Raw genomic sequence first — 20,919 nt, 5'->3', positions numbered from 1 at the left:
TTGCGTCTGGTCTATGAAATTAGAGCTCTCTATCACCATCTGAACCAAACCTCCCAATAAAAACCCTCAAACCTGTTTCTGCCTCCATCTCCCTTCAGGTCCTAGAAAACCCTGCTGGTTATTCAAACCATCACACAAACACTTACATCAGGAATGATGCTCGCAATGAAGTTTGTTAAATTTGTTTAATTCACATAAACAGAAAGTGTTAGGTTTAAGTTGTTTTCTGGGATTTTAAGTTGTTTTTTTTTCTTTCATCATCAATGAAATAAACAAAAATAAATAATGGTTTGGATTAGTACTCCAACAACTTCTGTAGCTACAGTGTGCTCTTCTACATTCTCCAACTCGTAATCTAGCAGAACAAGTCTGAGGGGAAAAAAGTGAACATTGTAAAAACACTGATTATTTTATGTGTATTCTGACAGGTGAAGCTGTTTGATTAGTAGGTGCTGAAGCATAAAACCTGCTCCTCAGTTCACTCATGGTGACAGAGCAGATCCAGATGTTGACACGATGCAAAGGCAGCAAAGTCTTTGCATGCAGTTACACAATTTTGTGACATGAGCACGGTCTCTGAACTCAGATCACACCACCAGGTAAAGATTATGCAGCCTCATCAGAGAAGAACATGATGACCCTTTAAAATGTAATGCCTTTTCACATTCATTTCCTGGAATATGTTATGGGTATCCCAGCCACTTACAGAGGACTCCAAAACACAAGTTATATTGGTAGCTGCTGCCAATAGAAGCTTGATTGTTTCAAAAACATTTATCAATGCTCAGAAAGCTGCAAAAATGGATGGCTCGGATGGCATTCATGATTTCCTGACAAGCAACTTATGAAGTGTCCCTAAAGACCTCCCTTTCAGTGTATGTTAATCATAATATTGATCATTATATTAATGTTAATCATAATGTTAATGATAATAGTTATGTAAAGAGTCAAAGCAGGACCCACACTGTTTTAGGCTCATTTTAGTGGTTCATGTGGATTTGTGTCAGGCAACTTTTGAGTCAGTGAAAATGTTTGTATGTTGACATAAAATGTGGGTTTGAAGCATTGTGTACAATATTTTTAAAAAGCAATTGTCATAAAGTTTTCCAAACACAGTTCTAGCTGTGAGACTCCCTCCTCCTTGCAGGCATGAGTTTCTTCATGGTTGTTGTCGGTGGCTGTTGTCTGAAAGGGAAATCTCCACTAATTGATTAATTCCTACTGTAAAGTTATGGTTAGACTTTCCTACGTGAGGCATGATGACGAACTCAGGGGCATCCAACTTAAAGTCCAATCCAAATTCTACCCCTTGGCCCTTTGTTTATTTCTACCTCTTAGCCCTTGGTTTTGCACGTGCACATCTAATGAAGGGGTGTCCCAATTCTCTTTAAAGTGAAGGTGAAGAGCTACACAGGCCTTGAAAAAACCGACCAGGACCTCACTTTAAACCAAGGGGAATGACACATTTTCCATTATATATATATATATATATATATATATATATATATATATATATATATATATGTGTGTGTGTGTGTGTGTGTGTGTGTGTGTGTGTGTGTGTGTGTGTGCGTGTGCCTGTGTGTGCCCGTGTGTGTGTGTGTGTGTGTGTGTGTGTGTGTGTGTGTGTGTATGTGTGTGGGGGGGGGGGCTGGTGAAGGACTGTTAAGTTTTAGGACATGCTCATTTCACAATACTCAGAGGAGCAGGCTGCACAGAAAAGTACAGGTGCATCTCAACGAGGAGACTGAGAAAAAACGTCTTCTGCCAGTCAATCAGGACACAGAAAACATGTTGAGTCTTGATTCTACGTGAAAACTAAATGCCTCCAGTCCCCACTTTCTGTTTATATATGTGTGTGTGTGTCTGTATACATAAATATATATATATATATATATATATATATATATATATATATATATATATATATTAAAACCAATCTATAAAAATATTTTATAATGACAAAACATAAAATTCAAATTGAACGAGATAAAGTAGCCTGTTTTTGTGAGCATCTTTTTTTTAATCAATATTCTTACTCGTTGAGATACAGCTGTATGTCAAGACAGGCAGGACAGCATGCATTACCATGTAGCAGGGGACAGAAAGGAAGGGAAGGAGACATGGTAGGGCGGGTTGACATAGTGTAGGACAGTGTGGGATAGGGTGACACAGCGTAGGACAGGGTGACACAGTGTAGGACAGGCTGAGACAGTGTAGGACAGGGTGACACAGTGTGGGACAGGGTGACACAGCGTAGGATAGGGTGACACAGTGTAGGACAGGGTGACACAGGATGGGACAAGGTGACACAGTGTAGGACAGGGTGACACAATGTTGGACAGGGTGACACAGTGTAGGACAGGGTGCCACAGTGTAGAACAAGGTGACACAGTGTTGGACAGGGTGACACAGTGTTGGACAGGGTGACACAGTGTAGGACAGGGTGCCACAGTGTAGAACAAGGTGACACAGTGTTGGACAGGGTGACACAGTGTTGAACAGGGTGACACAGTGTAGTACGGGTTGACACAGTGTAGAACAGGGTGACACAGTGTAGAACAGGGTGACACAGGATGGGACAGGTTGACACAGTGTTGGACAAGGTGACGCAGGATGGGACAGGGTGACAAAGTGTTGAACAGGGTGACACAGTGAAGGACAGGGTGACACAGTCTTGGACAGGGTGACACAATGTTGGACAGGGTGACACAGTCTTGAACAGCACCCTGTGTAGAACAAAGTGTAGGACAGGGTGACACAGTGTAGGACAGGGTGACACAGGATGGGACAAGGTGACACAGTGTAGGACAGGGTGACACAGTTTAGGACAGGGTGACACAGTGTAGGACAGGGTGACACAGTGTAGGACAGGGTGACACAGTGTAGAACAGGGTGACACAGTGTAGAACAGGGTGACACAGTGTAGGACAGGGTGTCACAGTCTTGGACAGGGTGACACAATGTTGGACAGGGTGACACAGTCTTGAACAGCACCCTGTGTAGAACAAAGTGTAGGACAGGGTGACACAGTGTAGGACAGGGTGACACAGGATGGGACAAGGTGACACAATGTTGGACAGGGTGACACAGTTTAGGACAGGGTGACACAGTGTAGGACAGGGTGACACAGGATGGGACAGGGTGACACAATGTTGGACAGGGTGACACAGTCTTGAACAGCACCCTGTGTAGAACAAAGTGTAGGACAGGGTGACACAGTGTAGGACAGGGTGACACAGGATGGGACAAGGTGACACAGTGTAGGACAGGGTGACACAGTTTAGGACAGGGTGACACAGTGTTGGACAGGGTGACACAGTGTAGAACAGGGTGACAAAGTGTTGAACAGGGTGACACAGTGAAGGACAGGGTGACACAGTCTTGGACAGGGTGACACAATGTTGGACAGGGTGACACAGTCTTGAACAGCACCCTGTGTAGAACAAAGTGTAGGACAGGGTGACACAGTGTAGGACAGGGTGACACAGGATGGGACAAGGTGACACAGTGTAGGACAGGGTGACACAGTTTAGGACAGGGTGACACAGTGTTGGACAGGGTGACACAGTGTAGAACAGGGTGACACAGTGTAGAACAGGGTGACACAGTGTAGGACAGGGTGACACAGTGTAGGACAGGGTGACACAGTGTTGGACAGGGTGACGCAGGATGGGACAGGGAGACCCAGTGTTGAACAGGGTGACACAGTGTAGGACAGGGTGACACAGTGTTGGACAGGGTGACACAGTGTAGAACAGGGTGACACAGTGTTGGACAGGGTGACACAATGTTGGACAGGGTGACACAGTGTAGTACAGGGTGACACGGTGTAGGACAGGGTGACAAAGTGTAGGACAGGGTGACACAGTGTTGGACAGGGTGACACAATGTTGGACAGGGTGACACAGTGTTGAACAGGGTGACACAGGGTAGGACAGGGTGCAACAGGATAGGACAGGGTGACACAGTGTAGTACAGGGTGACACAGTGTAGTACAGGGTGACACAGTGTAGTACAGGGTGACACAATCTTGGACAGGGTGACACAGTGTTGAACAGGGTGACAGAATGTTGGACAGGGTGACACAGTGTTGGACAGGGTGAAACAGGATGGGACAGGGTGACACAATGTTGGACAGGGTGACACAGTCTTGAACAGCACCCTGTGTAGAACACAGTGTAGGACAGGGTGACACAGTGTAGGACAGGGTGACACAGTGTTGAACAGGGTGAAAAAGTGTTGGACAGGGTGACAGAATGTAGGACAGGGTGACACAGTGTTGGACAGGGTGACACAGTGTTGGACAGGGTGACACAGGATGGGACAGGTTGACACAGTGTAGAACAGGGTGACACAGGATGGGACAGGTTGACACAGTGTTGGATAAGGTGATGCAGGATGGGACAGGGTGACAAAGTGTTGAACAGGGTGACACAGTGAAGGACAGGGTGACACAGTCTTGGACAGGGTGACACAATGTTGGACAGGGTGACACAGTCTTGAACAGCACCCTGTGTAGAACACGGTGTAGGACAGGGTGACACAGTGTAGGACAGGGTGACACAGTGTTGAACAGAGTGCCACAGTGTAGGACAGGGTGACACAGTGTTGGACAGGGTGACACAGTGTTGAACAGGGTGACACAGTGTAGGACAGGGTGACACAGGATGGGACAGGATGACACAGTGTAGAACAGGGTGACACAGTGTAGAACAGGGTGACAGGATGGGACAGGATGACACAGTGTAGGAAAGGGTGACACAGTGTAGGACAGGGTGACACAGTGTTGGACAGGGGAAGACAGTGTAGGACAGGTTGACACAGTGTAGGACAGGGTGACACAGGATGGGACAGGATGACACAGTGTAGGACAGGGTGACACAGTGTAGGACAGGGTGACACAGTGTAGGACAGGGTGACACAGTGTAGTACAGGGTGACACAGTGTAGGACAGGGTGAGACAGTGTTGGACAGGGTGACACAGTGTTGGACAGGGTGACACAGTGTAGGACAGGGTGACACAGTGAAGTACAGGGTGACACAGTGTAGGACAGGGTGAGACAGTGTAGGACAGGGTGACGCAGGATGGGACAGGGTGACACAGTGTAGGACAGGGTGACACAGTGTTGGACAGGGTGACACAGTGTAGGATAGGGTGACACAGTCTAGGACAGTGTGACACAGTGTAGTACAGGGTGACACAGTGTAGGACAGGGTGACACAGTGTAGAACAGGGTGACACAGTGTAGTACAGGGTGACAAAGTGTGGGATAGGGTGACACAGTGTAGGACAGGGTGACACAGTGTAGGACAGGGTGACACAGTGTAGGACAGGGTGACGCATGATGGGACAGGGTGACACAGTGTAGGACAGGTTGACACAGTGTAGGACAGGGTGACACAGTGTAGGACAGGATGACAGTGTAGGACAGGGTGACACAGTGTAGGACAGGGTGACACAGTGTTGAACAGAGTGCCACAGTTTAGGACAGGGTGACACAGTGTTGGACAGGGTGACAGAATGTTGGACAGGGTGACACAGTGTTGAACAGGGTGACACAGTGTAGGACAGGGTGACACAGTGTTGGACAGGGTGACACAGTGTAGGACAGGGTGACACAGGATGGGACAGGATGACACAGTGTAGGACAGGGTGACACAGTGTAGGACAGGGCGACACAGTGTAGGACAGGTTGACACAGTGTAGGACAGGGTGACACAGTGTAGGACAGGATGACAGTGTAGGACAGGGTGACACAGTGTAGGACAGGGTGACACAGTGTAGGACAGGGTGACACAATGTTGGACAGGGTGACACAATGTTGGACAGGGTTACACAGTGTTGGACAGGGTGACACAGTGTAGGACAGGGTGAGACAGTGTTGGACAGGGTGACACATTGTATTACAGGGTGACACAGTGTAGGACAGGGTGAGACAGTGTTGGACAGGGTGAGACAGTGTTGGACAGGGTGATACAGTGTAGGACACGGTTACACAGTGAAGTACAGGGTGACACAGTGTAGGACAGGGTGACAGTGTAGGACAGGGTGACACAGTGTAGTACAGGGTGACACAGTGTAGTACAGGGTGACACAGTGTAAAACAGGGCACACAGTGTAGTACAGGGTGACACAGTGTAGGACAGGGTGACACAGTGTCGGACAGGGTGACACGATGTAGTACAGGGTGACACAGTGTAGAACAGGGTGACACAGTGTAGGACAGGGTGACACAGTGTAGGACAGGGTGCAACAGGATGGAACAGGGTGACACAGTGTAGTACAGGGTGACACAGTGTAGGACAGGGTGACACAGTCTTGGACAGGGTGACGCAGGATGGGACAGGGTGACACAGTGTAGGACAGGGTGACACAGTGTAGGACAGTGTGACACAGTGTAGGACAGGGTGACACAGTGTTGGACAGGGTGACACAATGTAGTACAGGGTGACACAGTGTAGAACAGGGTGACACAGTGTAGGACAGGGTGACACAGTGTAGTACAGGGTGACACAGTGTAGGACAGGGTGACACAGTGTAGAACAGGGTGACACAGTGTAAGACAGGGTGACACAGTGTTGGACAGGGCGACACAGGATGGGACAGGGTGACATAGTGTAGGACAGGGTGACACAATGTTGGACAGGGTGACACAGTGTTGGACAGGGTGAGACAAAGGGGACAGGGCGACACAGTGTAGGACAGGGTGACACAATGTTGGACAGGGTGACACAATGTTGGACAGGGTTACACAGTGTAGGACAGGGTGACACAGTGTTGGACAGGGTGACACAGTGTAGTACAGGGTGACACAGTGTAGTACAGGGTGACACAGTGTAGGACAGGGTGAGACAGTGTTGGACAGGGTGACACAATGTTGGACAGCGTGACACAGTGTAGGACAGGGTTACACAGTGAAGTACAGGGTGACACAGTGTAGGACAGGGTGACAGTGTAGGACAGGGTGACACAGTGTAATACAGGGTGACACAGTGTAGTACAGGGTGACACAGTGTAGTACAGGGTGACACAGTGTAATACAGGGTGACACAGTGTAGGACAGGGTGACACAGGATGGGACAGGGTGACACAGTGTAGGACAGGGTGACACAGTGTAGGACAGGGTGACCCAGTGTAGGACAGGGTGACACAAGGTTGGATAGGGTGGGAATTTAAGGTCTTGAAAGAAAGGCTGGGACGGGCCTAAGGCGCCAAGAGAAAAGCTGGCGCAGCACGGCTCCAGTCCACCAGGCCTCAGCCAGAAGGTTAAAAGTGAAGAAACCAACCTTCCCGTTGATCTGAGTGGTGAGATATTAAAAAGTATTTTTGGATGGTGCATCGCAATGATAATGGAGGGATTAAAGATAAAGCAGGAAAAAAAAACAATTAACAAGAGAAGGGGAAATGAAGGAGGAGAAGAAACAAGAAGAAACAGAGTAAAACAGGAACAAACTGCTGATTCAGTCATTAGGCTGAAAAAGTCAAAGAGGTAATGGCTTATGTCATTTAATCATTATACTACACACACACACACACACACACACACACACACACACACACACACACACACACACACACACACACACACACCCACAACTGTATAGCCCCCTGAAAGCAAGGAAAGAAAAGTGGTTCACACACACACACACTCACGCACACACACTCTCACTGGTGATTGTTTTCACTGCACTGTAGAGAGAGACACCTTTTTCAGGAAACCTGTGATCCACTAAGTCCCTGGTCCCCGATCTGCTGCTGCTGCCTCCTTTAGAGGGGGCAAAGAGAGGACCAGGCCCAGGACACCGAGCTGACACTGTGTTTTGGTTTCCATACAATGGCCCTCATTTATTAATCTTGCGTGAAAATTGGCACAGATCTGGGTGTAAAATGAGCTTATGGCAATGTCACGTGATTTATTAAACGTGCGTACCAGGGCCAATCACAGCCTACGCCTGGTCAGCTGTTGATCAATGTGGCGGTTAAAACATTTTTAAAAGCCAACTTTCCCGGTTTCTGGACCTGAACTTAATCAATAATGTTGTGGCTTCTAATAGTCAGACATCACGGATGAATTAATCAAGGTTGTGGAAATTAAATGTTTCAAACTTTGCTGTATTTTACTCTGTCACATCCACGCTGATGAATCACTGCAGTTATTTCCTTGCAGGTGAGTTTTTCAGATTCTCTCTACTTTTCTGCCACTTTTGCGGCTGCCAAACAACACGGCGTCGTTTCTCTCTACCTCTGTTGCTATGGTGTCGATTACCAGCTCAGGGAAGTTCCCTTCTTCCTGTGTCCCTCCATGTGGTAAACTCCATGGGTTTGGCCAGCTCAACCTTGAACATTTAGGGGCCTGTTATTTAAATTATGGTTGTTTTCAGCCGCCACATTTATCAACAGCTGACCAGGCGACGGCTGTGATTGGCCCTGGTACGCACGTTTAATAAATCACACGTGATGTTGCCATAAGCTCATTTTACACCCATCTGCACCAATTCCCACGCAAGATTAATAAATGAGGGCCAATGTCTCTGAATGCTGGTAGAGCTGTGTCTATTTGGTGAAGCAAGAGGGAGTTTCCTTCAAAGACGATTTCTGACAGCCGTTGTGATTCTTCAATCAAAATAACATCCACATGCAGCAACATCTTTGTCAAAAGGCTTTTTCAATTTCCATCGTTAGCGCTCAGTGACCTCTTAGTGAGAGAAGGGATGAGGAGGAGTTGTTATTCATCGCAGAGCTTTCATAGCTTCATCTCCTGCAGGAGATGGTCAGTTAGGTCGTGGTGGCAGCTAACAGGCAGAGAGCAGGCAGACAGCAGCAGAGGATTCATTCAGCTTCCCTCAATCATTACAAAAGAAGATTAACTGGTTCCTAATTCGGTATAACTGCTGTTCACACACAAAGCAGGGCATGAGAGTGGCCTTCATGCCCATTCTGTAATCCATCAAAGATAAACTTGTAAACAGACCGGGCACAGTGACGGGAGTGTTTTCTGTTACTGCACCAAATCACTGAGTGTGATGCACTTTTAATATGGAGCACTGTAAGAGCCCATCCATGGATGGTATAATATGTGCACTAAGTATCCATTCATCACTCTCCGGAGTCTATCGACGGCCTGTTAAGTGTACCCACCTGTCAGTTATGTTAGCTGTGCCTCTGATTGGGCAAACTCTTCTCATCTGACTGTCAGAGACGTTACCTTTTTTGAGTTTTCATTTGTTTTTTGTACCAGGCTTGAACTATCCTGATGCAGTAAAAATCTGTTCATTCATATTAATCTTCTGCAGCCTCAAGGATACACTGAAAGAACTGCAGTTTATCGGAGCCCTCCCTCGGTTTGATTTCTTGAGGCCGGAGGTTGGCACTTGGTCTCATCACATCTTTATCACCTGCATGATTTTACTGTGGCAGGTCTAAGCACAGGTTAGCCTGTTCCTGATTTAAAAAACAGCTTACTAAAAGCTGCATTGATGTAAAAAAAAAAAAAAATCCTCTTTGATAAAAGTCGAGACAGAGGAGTTTGCTGATTGATGTTAATCTCTGCTGTGATGTTAAAAAAGTAAATCTGTGTGGGTCCTGTAAACAAAGAAACCCAGCACAGCGATGCTCTGATCCGTGGTGTCACTCACACATTTAAAAACATTTGTGGTATTTACTCTACACATTTATAAATGAGCCCCCTGGTGGTCAGGGGCATCAGTCTAACTCCAGGTCATTAGCCCCCTCAGTCCAGAAGCACCTTACCTCGAACGTAAAGGTTAGCCGGGGCCGAGTAGCGAGTTCCAGCACTGTTGACTGCCACGCACTCGTACTTGCCCTGGTCTGACTCCTCACTGTTCTCAATTTGGAGAGCACCTGTAGAGGAGGGCGGGGTTATCAGAGTACAGGTCTGTATCACACATTAGTAACCAACATACACAAAGAGGCTAAACCAAGATTCTGATTCTGGAACAAGACATCCCTGAACTAACCTCAGCTCCATCCTGCTTTTATATTTTGAAACTGTCTGAAAAACACTTCCGGTTGATTTGTATTTATTATTTTTTCTATGTGAAGGACAAATTATTCTGAGCTGTGTGACAACAACCTTATGGCTTTCCGATCTGTTACTCAGGAGCCCATATCTGGCTTTGTCTCTGATGATAGTACTGTCTTACGCCCCATTTCCAACAAGCGGTCCAGTTCATATCCTATCGGTACTGCACACATTGGCAAAAACTGGGACAGGTACCCAAATTACCATCCTGTCCCATCCCACTTTTTGGTTCCCTTCTGTTGAAGTGCCAGACATACTGGTACGACCCCAGAAGGTGGAGCTAGAAACACTTCAGTCCATTGACTGGTTAGAAGAATCGTCGCTTCCTGTGTGACAGCGGTAATAAAGAAAGTGACCCCGTAATGTTGCTTTTTTGATGGAAAACAGCACAAAAAGTTGGTTTCTTCTTCATTGGATTGATTAATGGGGTACACTGTAACGTGCTGCTATGGCTTCACGCTGTTACATACCTGATTGTCCCAATCAGCAGCCAGCTCACACACTGCCTACCAAGAAGAGCACAGTTGGCTGTGGAAACGCAAACAGGATCAGGTTTTACCAACCTGATCCATACCACACAGTACTGATCCAAACCAGGCTGCTTGGTGGAAACGGGGCTAGGCAGGGCAACACACTAACCCCTAACCCTAACAGATGGAGCATGATGAACAACTCCCCGACAACCATGGAACCACAGAATAAATAATGTACACAGCCTGACAAACTTAAAATTCATTTTCAGTGTTTACACATTTTTTCATTTGCAGGTGAAAACGGAGCGCCACTAACAGGACCATGGTTCACCTGTAACCCCTGCCACTGGTCTACATCAAGAACCTAAAGTTTTAACTGTGACTTACCTGGCACCAGGATACACCTGCATTTGTTTCAAAACCATCTCATAACACTCTTACATTTGGTAATTAGTGCTCAGCACAGAGGTTAGATTTGAAATCAAAACTCTTAACACTTTAACTGAATATGCAGTTTTAGGTTCTGACGATGAGTGTGACAGAGATCATGCAGTTTGCTGTGAACACAAGAAGAGTGAAAAATAAAGTAAAGTAAGTAAATTAAAGTAAGTAAAGTATTAAGAATGTACATATTTCAGAATACAATCCTGAAATGCATCATGGGATGGGTTTTAAACACAGAGTTGAGTTCCTGACTGAGACCATGAATGTGCCTTGGTTCAGTTGTGATCTGGAGGGAGGACGACCTTTACTGTGGCTGCAGCCAGGGTGAAAAACTGACAGAGATACCAATCTCACTGCCCCTACACACACACACACACACACACACACACACACACACACACACACACACACACACACACACACACACACACACACACACACACACACACACAGCTCTGGACACTCTGCATCTTGTGTTTTAATCTGGACAGCCTAACCAGAGACAGAGGTTGTAGATGAGTAATGGCAGGACTCCTGTTTAAAGTGGCCACTCTGTTAGTCTGAAAAAAACAAAGAAGTGAACGCTCAGAGGCTTTCATGAGGCAGCTGATGGACCAGACATCTACAGCTTGTTTTTGGAGAGGAAACTGATCTGATGGGATGAATTACTTCATCCTTTTTTTCTAAAGATTTATTACTACAGTGCAGTAAACATTGTGGCTTGTTAATGGTTTTGAAGCTTCCTTCAACTTTTCCAGAGAATAGCAGAAATCACTCAGTCCAGGTCCCTCTTGAAAAAGAGATTTCAAATCTCAATGAGGCTTTTATCTGGTTTAGTAAAGGATAGAATAATAATAATTTAAGTTACTGTTTATTTTACTGATTCTTAAAGGTTCTGTTTATACAGAGAAACATGCTGTCTTAGCACCTGACCTCTGTCCAAGTCCCACCCTCAAACATGATTAGCCAATCCCGGTGTGTAAAGCAATTCACATAAACTTGAACATTCTCTGCCTGTCCACTGAAATGCATCACTGAAAGTCGGTTTTTGTTTGATTTTGAGTTTAAAAATGGTCAAATGGTTTTCATGGGGATCATCTTACTCCAACACAAAGTATCCTGCGAGGCTGGGTAAGGAATGTATTTTGAACCTTTTCCTTAGACACATCTGAACAGAGAAAAGTGTCTTCTTTGGCTTCTTTAGCTCTGAGCGAATCAAATGAAGACGGACGTCTCCATCTGCTCTAAGGTCAGCTGACATCAGCTATCCATCATATTATCTTTAACACTAGAACCACCACTGCAGTCTGACCGACACTTTGTGATTTTCTCCAACGTTACCAACGTTACGCTACCTTATTGTTCTTTGGTGATCGTACATCATTGTTAGCTGATGTCCAAAGGGCTCTAGTTGAGCTAATGTTAGCTTATGGAGCTAAATCCTGTAGCTTCAAACAGAGACACACTCTTGGTAAAGATGGTAAAAAGGAGGTTATATTTTTGTCCTGACCAATGCTGATCCTCTGTCTTGTTTTCTGAGATGCTGATGCTAACCAGATGCTGTTTATCAGGTTTGCTCTGGGAGCTGTAAATTTAGTCTGAACTGAAGCTTTTTATCGAGCTTCAACAATAAAATGATTCATATCTCCCTCCAATGTGGACTTTAGAGACTTTTAGGGACTGAAAGATCATCAGTGATCTTTTTGTCTCCATCAATCATCAACAGCATCCTGGGAAATGTCTCCTACTGTGACACCTGCCACAGCACCTGTCACTGAATGCTCACTGTTTGTCAGAGTGAGTGAAGGGGGCGGGGCTTAGCAATAGGTCTATTTGTGTGTTCACTCCTAAAGGTCTATTAACTACACAGAAAAGTGATGTAAAAAGTTTTTTTTGTTTTCTTTTCAGTCATCTATAGTTTCTGACCCTCATTTTAAGCACACTCCTAAAAGTGGACTGTGGTGGAGGTAGAGCGAGCGGAGCTGGGTTAAGGACGGAGAGCTGACATGGACACACTGAGGTGAAGACAAAGACAATGATCAAAGATCGTGGGCAGTGGAAGAGATGGTGATGAGCAGGTGTTCTCTGTTTTTGGCATTCTTACCTCTGATTGGTGTACCACCTGGTGAGGTAATTTGAATGCAAATAAGATTAGAGATAACAGTTAGATAGATGTGTGGGGGGAGGGAAAGAGAAAGAGAAGAGAAGAACGGCAGGAGAAGTAGATAACAGAGCTTTTCTCACCATGTTGGACAAATATTAGAGGATCTGGTTCCTAACATCAGCTGATTAAAAAATCTTTTCGTTAACTTGCAGATCTTAACCTGTTTTACTTTTTTAAAATAAAAGCTAATAAAATGTATGAACTGGCTTCTGTGTGTGTGTGTGTGTGTGTGTGTGTGTGTGTGTGTGTGTGTGTGTGTGTGTGTGTGTGTGTGTGTGTGTGTGTGTGTGTATGTGTGTGTGTGTCTGTGTGTGCTAATCTGTAAGCTCCTAATCTGTACTTAAATGTAACACCTCTAAGTGCCCCAGTGTTGTAGTCAAGTCACCATACAATGGGGAAAATAAGTATCGAACGCGTCAACTTTTTTCTCATCCCAGTTATTTCCAAAAATGCAAATTCAGAAAAAAATTCTCCCAGACATTGGTATTAACTCAAATAATCCACACATGAAAAGAAATCACAACGTTCAGGTCCATAAATAATGATTATGCTGAATTAAGTACAATAACACAGGAAAAAAGTATTGAACACGCTGACTGAGACTCATCTAATACTTAGTGGAGAAGCCTTTGTTTGCAATGACAGCTTCCAGAAGCTTCTTGTATGTTTGAACTAATGGCCCACACTGCTCAGGTGTGATTTTGGCCCATTCCTCTGCACAGATTGTCTTTAAATCTGGAATATTCTTTGGTGCCCTCTGGTGAACCCTTTTCTTCAGTTCTTTCAGCAAATGTTCAGTTGGATTGAAGTCAGGTGATTGACCAGGCCATTTAACAGATTGATTTTCTTTTTTTGAAACCATTTAAGAGTCAACTTTGCCGTGTGCTTTGGATGGTTGTCCTGCTGGAAGGTGCAGCCACGTCTCATCTTCATCATCCTGGTGGATGGCAGCAGATTCAGATCAAGAATTTCCCCATACATGGCTCCATTCATTTCTCCGTCAATTATATGAAGTTTGCCAACATCATGAGATGAGAAACAACCCCATGCCATGATGCTTCCACCTCCAAACTTCACTGTTGGTGTAGTGTTTTTTGGCTGATGTGCAGTGCCATTTCTCCTCCAAACAAAGTATGTAGTATGACAGCCGAATAGTTCCATTTTGGTCTCATCTGACCAGACAACATTCCAGTGTGTTCCACAGGCTTGTCAAGATGCTGTTTAGCAAACTTTAAACCAGCTTCAACATGGCTGAGCATCCATAGAGGCCATGGCGGTGGAGTGCATTGCCTATTGTTTTCTCTGTAACAATTGTACCTGCTGCTTCCACATTTTTCTGGAGCACTTTCAGGGTGGTCCTTGGCTCTTGAGTACTCTTCTGACTATCTTTCTGACTCCCTGGTCAGAAATCTTCAAGGAGCTCCTGTGCGTGGCCTGTTGATGGTAAGGTTGTGCTTCTTCCACTTGCGAATAATGGCCCCAATGTCTTCAGAGAGCTCTTTGCCTTTACCCATCATGAGGTGTGTGGTGTTTAACTGCTTGGTGAAGAAAACAACCTTTTTTATTGGACCATCAATTTGCTCTAGCCCAGCTGATGTTGGTTTTGTACTAATTGAAAGTTCAAGTAATACTTACCTACAGATTTCAGGTGGTATGGTGCATTTCCTTGCCAAAGTATACAGCTCCTCCATGGTGTGTTCAATACTTTTTTCCTGTGTTATTGTACTTAATTCACCATAATCATTATTTATGGACCTGAACGTTGTGATTTCTTTTCATGTGTGGATTATTTGAGTTAATACCAATGTCTGGTAGAAATTTTGTTTGAATTGCAGCTTTGGAAATAAATGCAATGAGAAAAGAGTTGATGTGTTCAATACTTATTTTTCCTATTGTAGCTTAAGTCCGAGATGAGTCCAAGTCACCAAAAAAACAAAAACTAGGTCAGGTCTGAGATGAGTCTTCTTAACCTGAGTTGAGTCAAGAACAAGTCCTTTTCACTTGAAATTTAGGTCAAGTCCTCAGTACCTTAGTTCAAGTCCTAGAAAAATCCCTTGAGCAGGACACAAGAAACTCACCTAGTGGAACTTTAAGACTTCAGTTTTCAAAATATCCCCATGAATTTAGCCAATATTGAGTTCAGGGTTGTGATAGCTGCTGTTTGACTCCAGATTACTGTCAGTGTGAACCTGGACTGAATGTTGGACAATTCTGATGTGCAGAAAAGACATTCAATCACCTAACAGTAATATCTGTTCATTGAATTTCCCAGCAACAGTTTAGAGTGTGTACTAGAAACCTTAGCTGAATTGCATTGACTGTAAGAATAATGCATACAGTGACAAGCACACTCCGTATGACAGGTAGGGAGTCAGGAAAAATAATGTCACAGCAACCAGAGCCCTCCCAGGGTGTAAAGAAAAGATGGAAACACTCACTCAGTAATTGTTGCAGTCATAGACCGAACCTTTGGTGCTTCAAAGTTGTTAAAACAGATTTACGTATGATACTTTGGTTGTATTTGTGTCTTAAATCACATGCACCCTAAGAAGTTTTATTTTGAATAAGGTGCTTTTATTTTGAAATTGTCAAACAAGATGAAGTGAGGTGCACTTTCTAGCACTGAATGAAACAGAGAAAGAAAAAGTGCTTACACATGATAATGTGTTGGATTGTGACCTCCTGTAGTTAGCACGCAGCTAAGGAGTTTAACGTCACAACCACCACAAGAAGCACAGCACTCCCACGGCATCTCTGTGACGAAGGCAACACTGGCTCTCCTGTGAGTAGCACATCAACACAAGTACCCTCTTCTTGTTTCTTTTAAAATTTGAAGCAAAAATGTTCCCTCCTTCTCTTGTTTTGTTTGTGTCTTGTTTTTTTCACTTTGCAAACATGTTGCTCTGCATTTACCAGTGTTAACCATAAAATCTTTGAAAACAAGCCACACAACCTGTGGCACCTCCTTTGACATCTTGCAACACTTGCTAAACGAAACAGCACGTGAACAGGCATGCAGGAAAACATAAACACGTGCCAGTCTGGAACTGGTCTGCCATTGGGATATTAGACCAGAAGAAATAAATGTGAGTTAACAAAACATTTAGTTATTGCTGCAGCCTCACAGCAAGACGGTCACCAGTTCGATTCCCAGCTTGGCTGGTGGGCCTTTCTGTGTGGAGTTTGCATGTTCTCCCCGTGCATGTGTGGGTTCTCTCTGGGTACTTGGGCTTCCTCCCACTGTCCAAAAACATGCTCACCAGGTTAATTGATCACTCTAAATTGTTACTCTGAATTGTCTGTGAGTGTGAGTGTGTGCATGAGAGGTAGTCTATGTGTCAGCCCTGTGATTGGGGCCCTGCCTCTCACCCAGTGACAGCTGGGATAGGCTACAGCCACAGCCTGCACAGGATAAATGGTTTGGAAAATGAATGAATGAAAACGTTCAGAGATAAATAAGTCTGAGTCCTTCTCTGAGTCCTGATGCAGCCAGAGCTTGAGTCCAGGTCCAAGTCACAGTCATCACCAAATAAGTCTGAGTCAAGTCACAAGTCCAACATATCCAGACTCAAGTCTGACGCAAGTCCTGGACTCGAGTCCTACGACACCAATGTGCCCACAAAGTCATGGTGTCAGACCCCGTGGTGAACCTCAGGAGTGTTTTGGCCTAAATGATTTTTTCTTGGCTTGTGAAGTCCTCTGGTTCTTTGAACAACAGTAATGATCTGGGCTGTCCTTGTGAATACTCAGGAGCTAAAGGCAACACTCGGACATTTTGGTTATATATTTCCAACGGCAGAAAAAGAGTGGTTACTATGCAGATTCCAGGGATGATCTGGATAATAAACCAATCAGCTGTTGAGGAGCACAGAGGTGTTTCCAAAAGGTGATGAACTATGTGAAAAGAGGGTTCTGAAGCTGTGTGCTCCTGGGTTTGATGAAGGGAACATCATCAGCTTTCAGAGGGTGGTGCTGGGCAGTAATGTACAGGAGCAGTTTCATAAACCCAGAGGAAAAAACCTAAAGCTGTAAAAGAAAGGTGTTCACTGACTTTGTCTATTGACAGGTGTACCCTATCAAACCCAGACCATCCCTCTGCCCCTGACTTTGCCTTAACTTTGGTCGATGTTTCAGGGTGTTTCATAGATTGAAACATTGTTTCACAGACATTTTCCTCTGAACACTTCCTGTGGCTCTCACCTATTCCCACCTGTAGTGACCAGCGCTGTGGTTAAACCTTGGCCTGAAGGAGTATTCATCTGTAATCCAATATTTAGAGTTCAACCTAACAGAAATTTTGTTTATGTAAAATTAAAATAACTTAGTCCCACTCAGTGTTTTACAATCATCGTCCATCTGTTTCTGAAATGGAGTTTTCAGACAATCTGTCGGTGGTGGCCATACTGGAAACATATTGGGCTTTGAGTCTCCACACAAACAGCTATAGGGCGCCCGTCTGTCAGTCAGCTGAGCTGTGCCTCTGAAAACTCACATCCCAGCATCTCCTAAACTGCCAAGTTATAAGTGTGTGCCATTCCAGAATTCAGGCTGAGGACTTTTTTTGTACCAGACTGTAAACTTGTTTATTTCTGCTGTGAAAACAGATTTTTAGCTTGGGGTGAATGTGGTTTCTGGTACCTCTGGAGCCAGCCTCAAACAGACTCTTAACAAACTGCTGTCTTTAGCTACTTCATATAGTTCAACCTCACTCAGGATTTAGGGTTTTTACTCGCTGCTTTGAATGGTATCCAGTCTTGTTAATATGATCTGAAATTGGTTTTAAATACAGATAAAACCAAGCTCAGATCATGGTGCTCCCACAGAATATTACAAATACTGGTATATTAAAAGGAAACATACAGAGCAGGTTTTAGATTACAAGTAATCAGTGTTGGGAGAATTATTTTAACAAGTAGTCACCCATTATTTTCCCCCAAAAGTCATTGAACTACTAATGCAATTACCACTTCATAAAAGTAACAAGTTACTAGGGAAAGTAATTCTTGTGTTACTTTTTTAGAAAAACCTTTAATTTTGGTTAAGAATTTAGTTTCTGAGCAGGTTTTGCTCTGGGACATAATGTTCATGTCTGTTTTTGTCTTTTCCATCTCTGACGTTGAAGTGGTGTCTGTTTACTCCATCCTGAAAATGAGGTTAATGTTGAGCCTATAGGCCGACCCATCCTGAAAACTCCAGTTTGAACCCACAGAGCACTCAGCACTGGCTCAGATTAAATCTGCAGCTCCTGTCCTGTGTCTGTCTGAGTGATCCAGGTCAGGTAGACCTGACAACTCTCCTGATTTAGGAGGGATTCTCCTGCTTTTTAACCCTGTCTTTGCCTCCACTCCTGCTGTAATTTCTCCAGGTTAACCCCTTATTTTTAAGTCTGTCATCTCTGATATTTTTTTCAAGTCAAAACAAGTCGTTTACTCATGCCTTACATTAAAACCTGGAAAAGCATCCACCCCCGTCTCCCTGGAGTTGGTTTGATCCAAAGACGCTGCAGGAGATCCTCTCTGACTGAGGTTACACAGACACACACAGCTAGCTGTGTGATATTTGTTGATGAAAGTTGACTTAAGCATCAGCTCTTTGTTAAAGACGTGTCAACATGATTGTTCTCATCATTCCTTCCTAACACGCCACATTTCACTGTCGCTAACGGTAACAGCGGTATGATGTTTAAAATAGTAATTAATTAGATTACCCATTACTGGAAAAAGTAACGCTGTTACTAATGCTGTTAGTTTTAACATTATTCCTAACACCGCAAGTACTTGGGTTTTATCCCAGACCAGGAGCTTTCATTTAAAGCTTGTGTGAATAACCTGTAAAGTGTCCCACACTAGGCACAGATAAGACACTTTGAGACTTTTTGTCTACATGGCCCATTCACGGCTACAAGTAAGGCCCTCGTGAAGCACACATAGGTTACAAATTCATTCATTTCTTCTGAGTAGAAAATCTGAATGACCCTGTCACCATTCCCCCCATTCCCCCTTCAGGAAAAAACTCCATGCCCAGGTGGTGAGATCTGGGGGCCCTAAAGCAGGGCAGCAGCTAGATCTGTTGGCCTCCTGCTCACTGTTCACCAGTGCTGGTTGGCCCCTGAACCAGGAGCCAACCAGAAGCCAACCAGGAGCCAACCAGGAGCCAACCAGCATCCCCACAGTGTTCCCAGTGTTCCACTGCAGGGATGGGCATTTCAAGTTAAAACGCTAAGTATTCCATGTTGACTGATAACTATTCAACCAATGACAAACTTTACAGTTCACCACCTCAGTAGCTTTGATCAGCTGTGATCTGTCTGAAGACTGGATGAAAAGCCCTCTGAGAGCTGTCTGAGAATGTGGCCACGTGTGCTTCACCTGATCGCAGCTGTTTGACACGTCCATTGCTACTGTCAATGTCCACGGGCAGGAAGTCTTTGAACCAGTAGATCTCAGGGTCAGGGTTCCCACTGGCTGCACAAAGCATGGTGGCGGTTCGTGTTCGCTCCACGACCTTCAGCTGAGGGCCCATGTCAATGGTGGGGAAACCATGAGGGATCTGGTCCTCTGGTGAAAAACATGGAGAATATAAGCACGATGAGAGTCTACTCAACAATGACATGTTTCTCAGTCCAAACAGTTCAGACTGTCCTGTTCCTCTAAAACCTGAAACTGGTCAGTTCAGGAGGGAGAAAGTATTCAGATGAAGGGCTTATGCCGCGGCCACACCAAACGCGAACACGCGAATTTACTCGTGCGAATGGCCTGTCACGCGCCGCGTGAACGCCCGAGTCTCGCCGCTGGACTATTTTGACAAGCTGAGGCACAAACACGCGCGGTACTGCGCATGCGGAGTAGAGAGCTCGTTCATTTAAAGACCGAAAGTCCAAAAGAGCAGCTGAAAAACAATGAGCTGTGGTTTCCAAAGCATGACAGGAGAGTGTGTGAAAGCTTTGGAGATCACAATCAATGCCTGCTGCCTCTCCCTGGTAATCCACCAGCCCTGCTTGGCTGTTCCCTGCGATCTCATCCTCGATCCCCCGAACCTCCGACCCCCCGTACCCCCGACCACCCGAACCCCCGACCCATGTTCCCGGAAGTCTCCCTGGGGATAATGAAGGGGTGGAGGAAAGAGAGGAGCACAGAGAACTTCCATCTTTTCCCTGGCTCTGCCCCTGCCCCACTCTTTCCTCCTCTTTATCAGGCTCAAAACTCCGCTGAGGAAAACACAGTCGGACTCAGTGATAGCCCGTACAGGCAGATCCAGCTGGGAACGAATGTTTTCAGAACTTACATTCAAAACCTGTCTCCTCAGAGACTTTCAACCAAGCCTGCTCCTGTTTTTCCGGTCTCTGTAGAGTACACACGTCGTATCGTATAACTCTGGATGATGACACACCGCACAGGTTGTTTTCTCCTCCATCCTCCGGCGGAGTTGGAGCCGGAGCAGGCGGCAGTTGCCCCCCAACGTCGTCAAAACAATGACGTCGTGGGGGAATATTTTGAACTCGAGCGAATTCGCGTCTACCGCCCAAAAGCGTGAACGCTCCAAACTCGCCGCGCCAAACGCGCGAATCGCGCCCCCCGAGGCGAATCGGCGGCTAAACGCGTCTTTGCATTGACTTTGTATGTAATCGCGCCGCAAATTCGTGTTTGGTGTGGCCGCACCATTACACAATCAGAAAACAAGGTCAGAGAGGTTAACCCTGTAACTAAAGTCAAGCAGTATTAACTGCAGACCTTTTACCTTGAATACCAAAAATATGAAGGGCATCCTTTAAACACTGTTAGGTCCTCCATAC

At 45.2% G+C, this 20,919-nt stretch overlaps 1 protein-coding gene across 4 annotated transcripts in view; it reads right to left on the bottom strand.

Annotated features, from left to right (window-relative positions):
* ptprfa (protein tyrosine phosphatase receptor type Fa) overlaps window positions 1-20,919 on the bottom strand; it is a 147,219-nt gene that overhangs the window by 68,010 nt on the left and 58,290 nt on the right. For 2 of the 4 annotated variants that reach the window (XM_074667903.1, XM_074667904.1), the window contains exons 5-8: window positions 19,496-19,684; window positions 13,068-13,085; window positions 9,755-9,865; window positions 7,291-7,302 (exon numbers count right to left, since the gene is read on the bottom strand). In XM_074667903.1, coding sequence (XP_074524004.1) covers window positions 7,291-7,302; window positions 9,755-9,865; window positions 13,068-13,085; window positions 19,496-19,684 — 330 coding nt within the window. The remainder of the gene's footprint in view (window positions 1-7,290; window positions 7,303-9,754; window positions 9,866-13,067; window positions 13,086-19,495; window positions 19,685-20,919) is intronic. The other 2 variants (XM_074667906.1, XM_074667907.1) reach the window with 1 other exon arrangement.

The sequence above is a fragment of the Halichoeres trimaculatus genome, unplaced genomic scaffold (genome assembly GCF_033239565.1).
Source record: "Halichoeres trimaculatus isolate MK-OKI-2021-1 unplaced genomic scaffold, fHalTri1.1 fHalTri1_scaffold_4, whole genome shotgun sequence".
NCBI classification, from domain to species: Eukaryota; Metazoa; Chordata; class Actinopteri; order Labriformes; family Labridae; genus Halichoeres; species Halichoeres trimaculatus.
The sequence above is the reverse complement of the archived record's forward strand: the minus strand, read 5'-3'. Positions and strand labels throughout refer to the sequence as shown.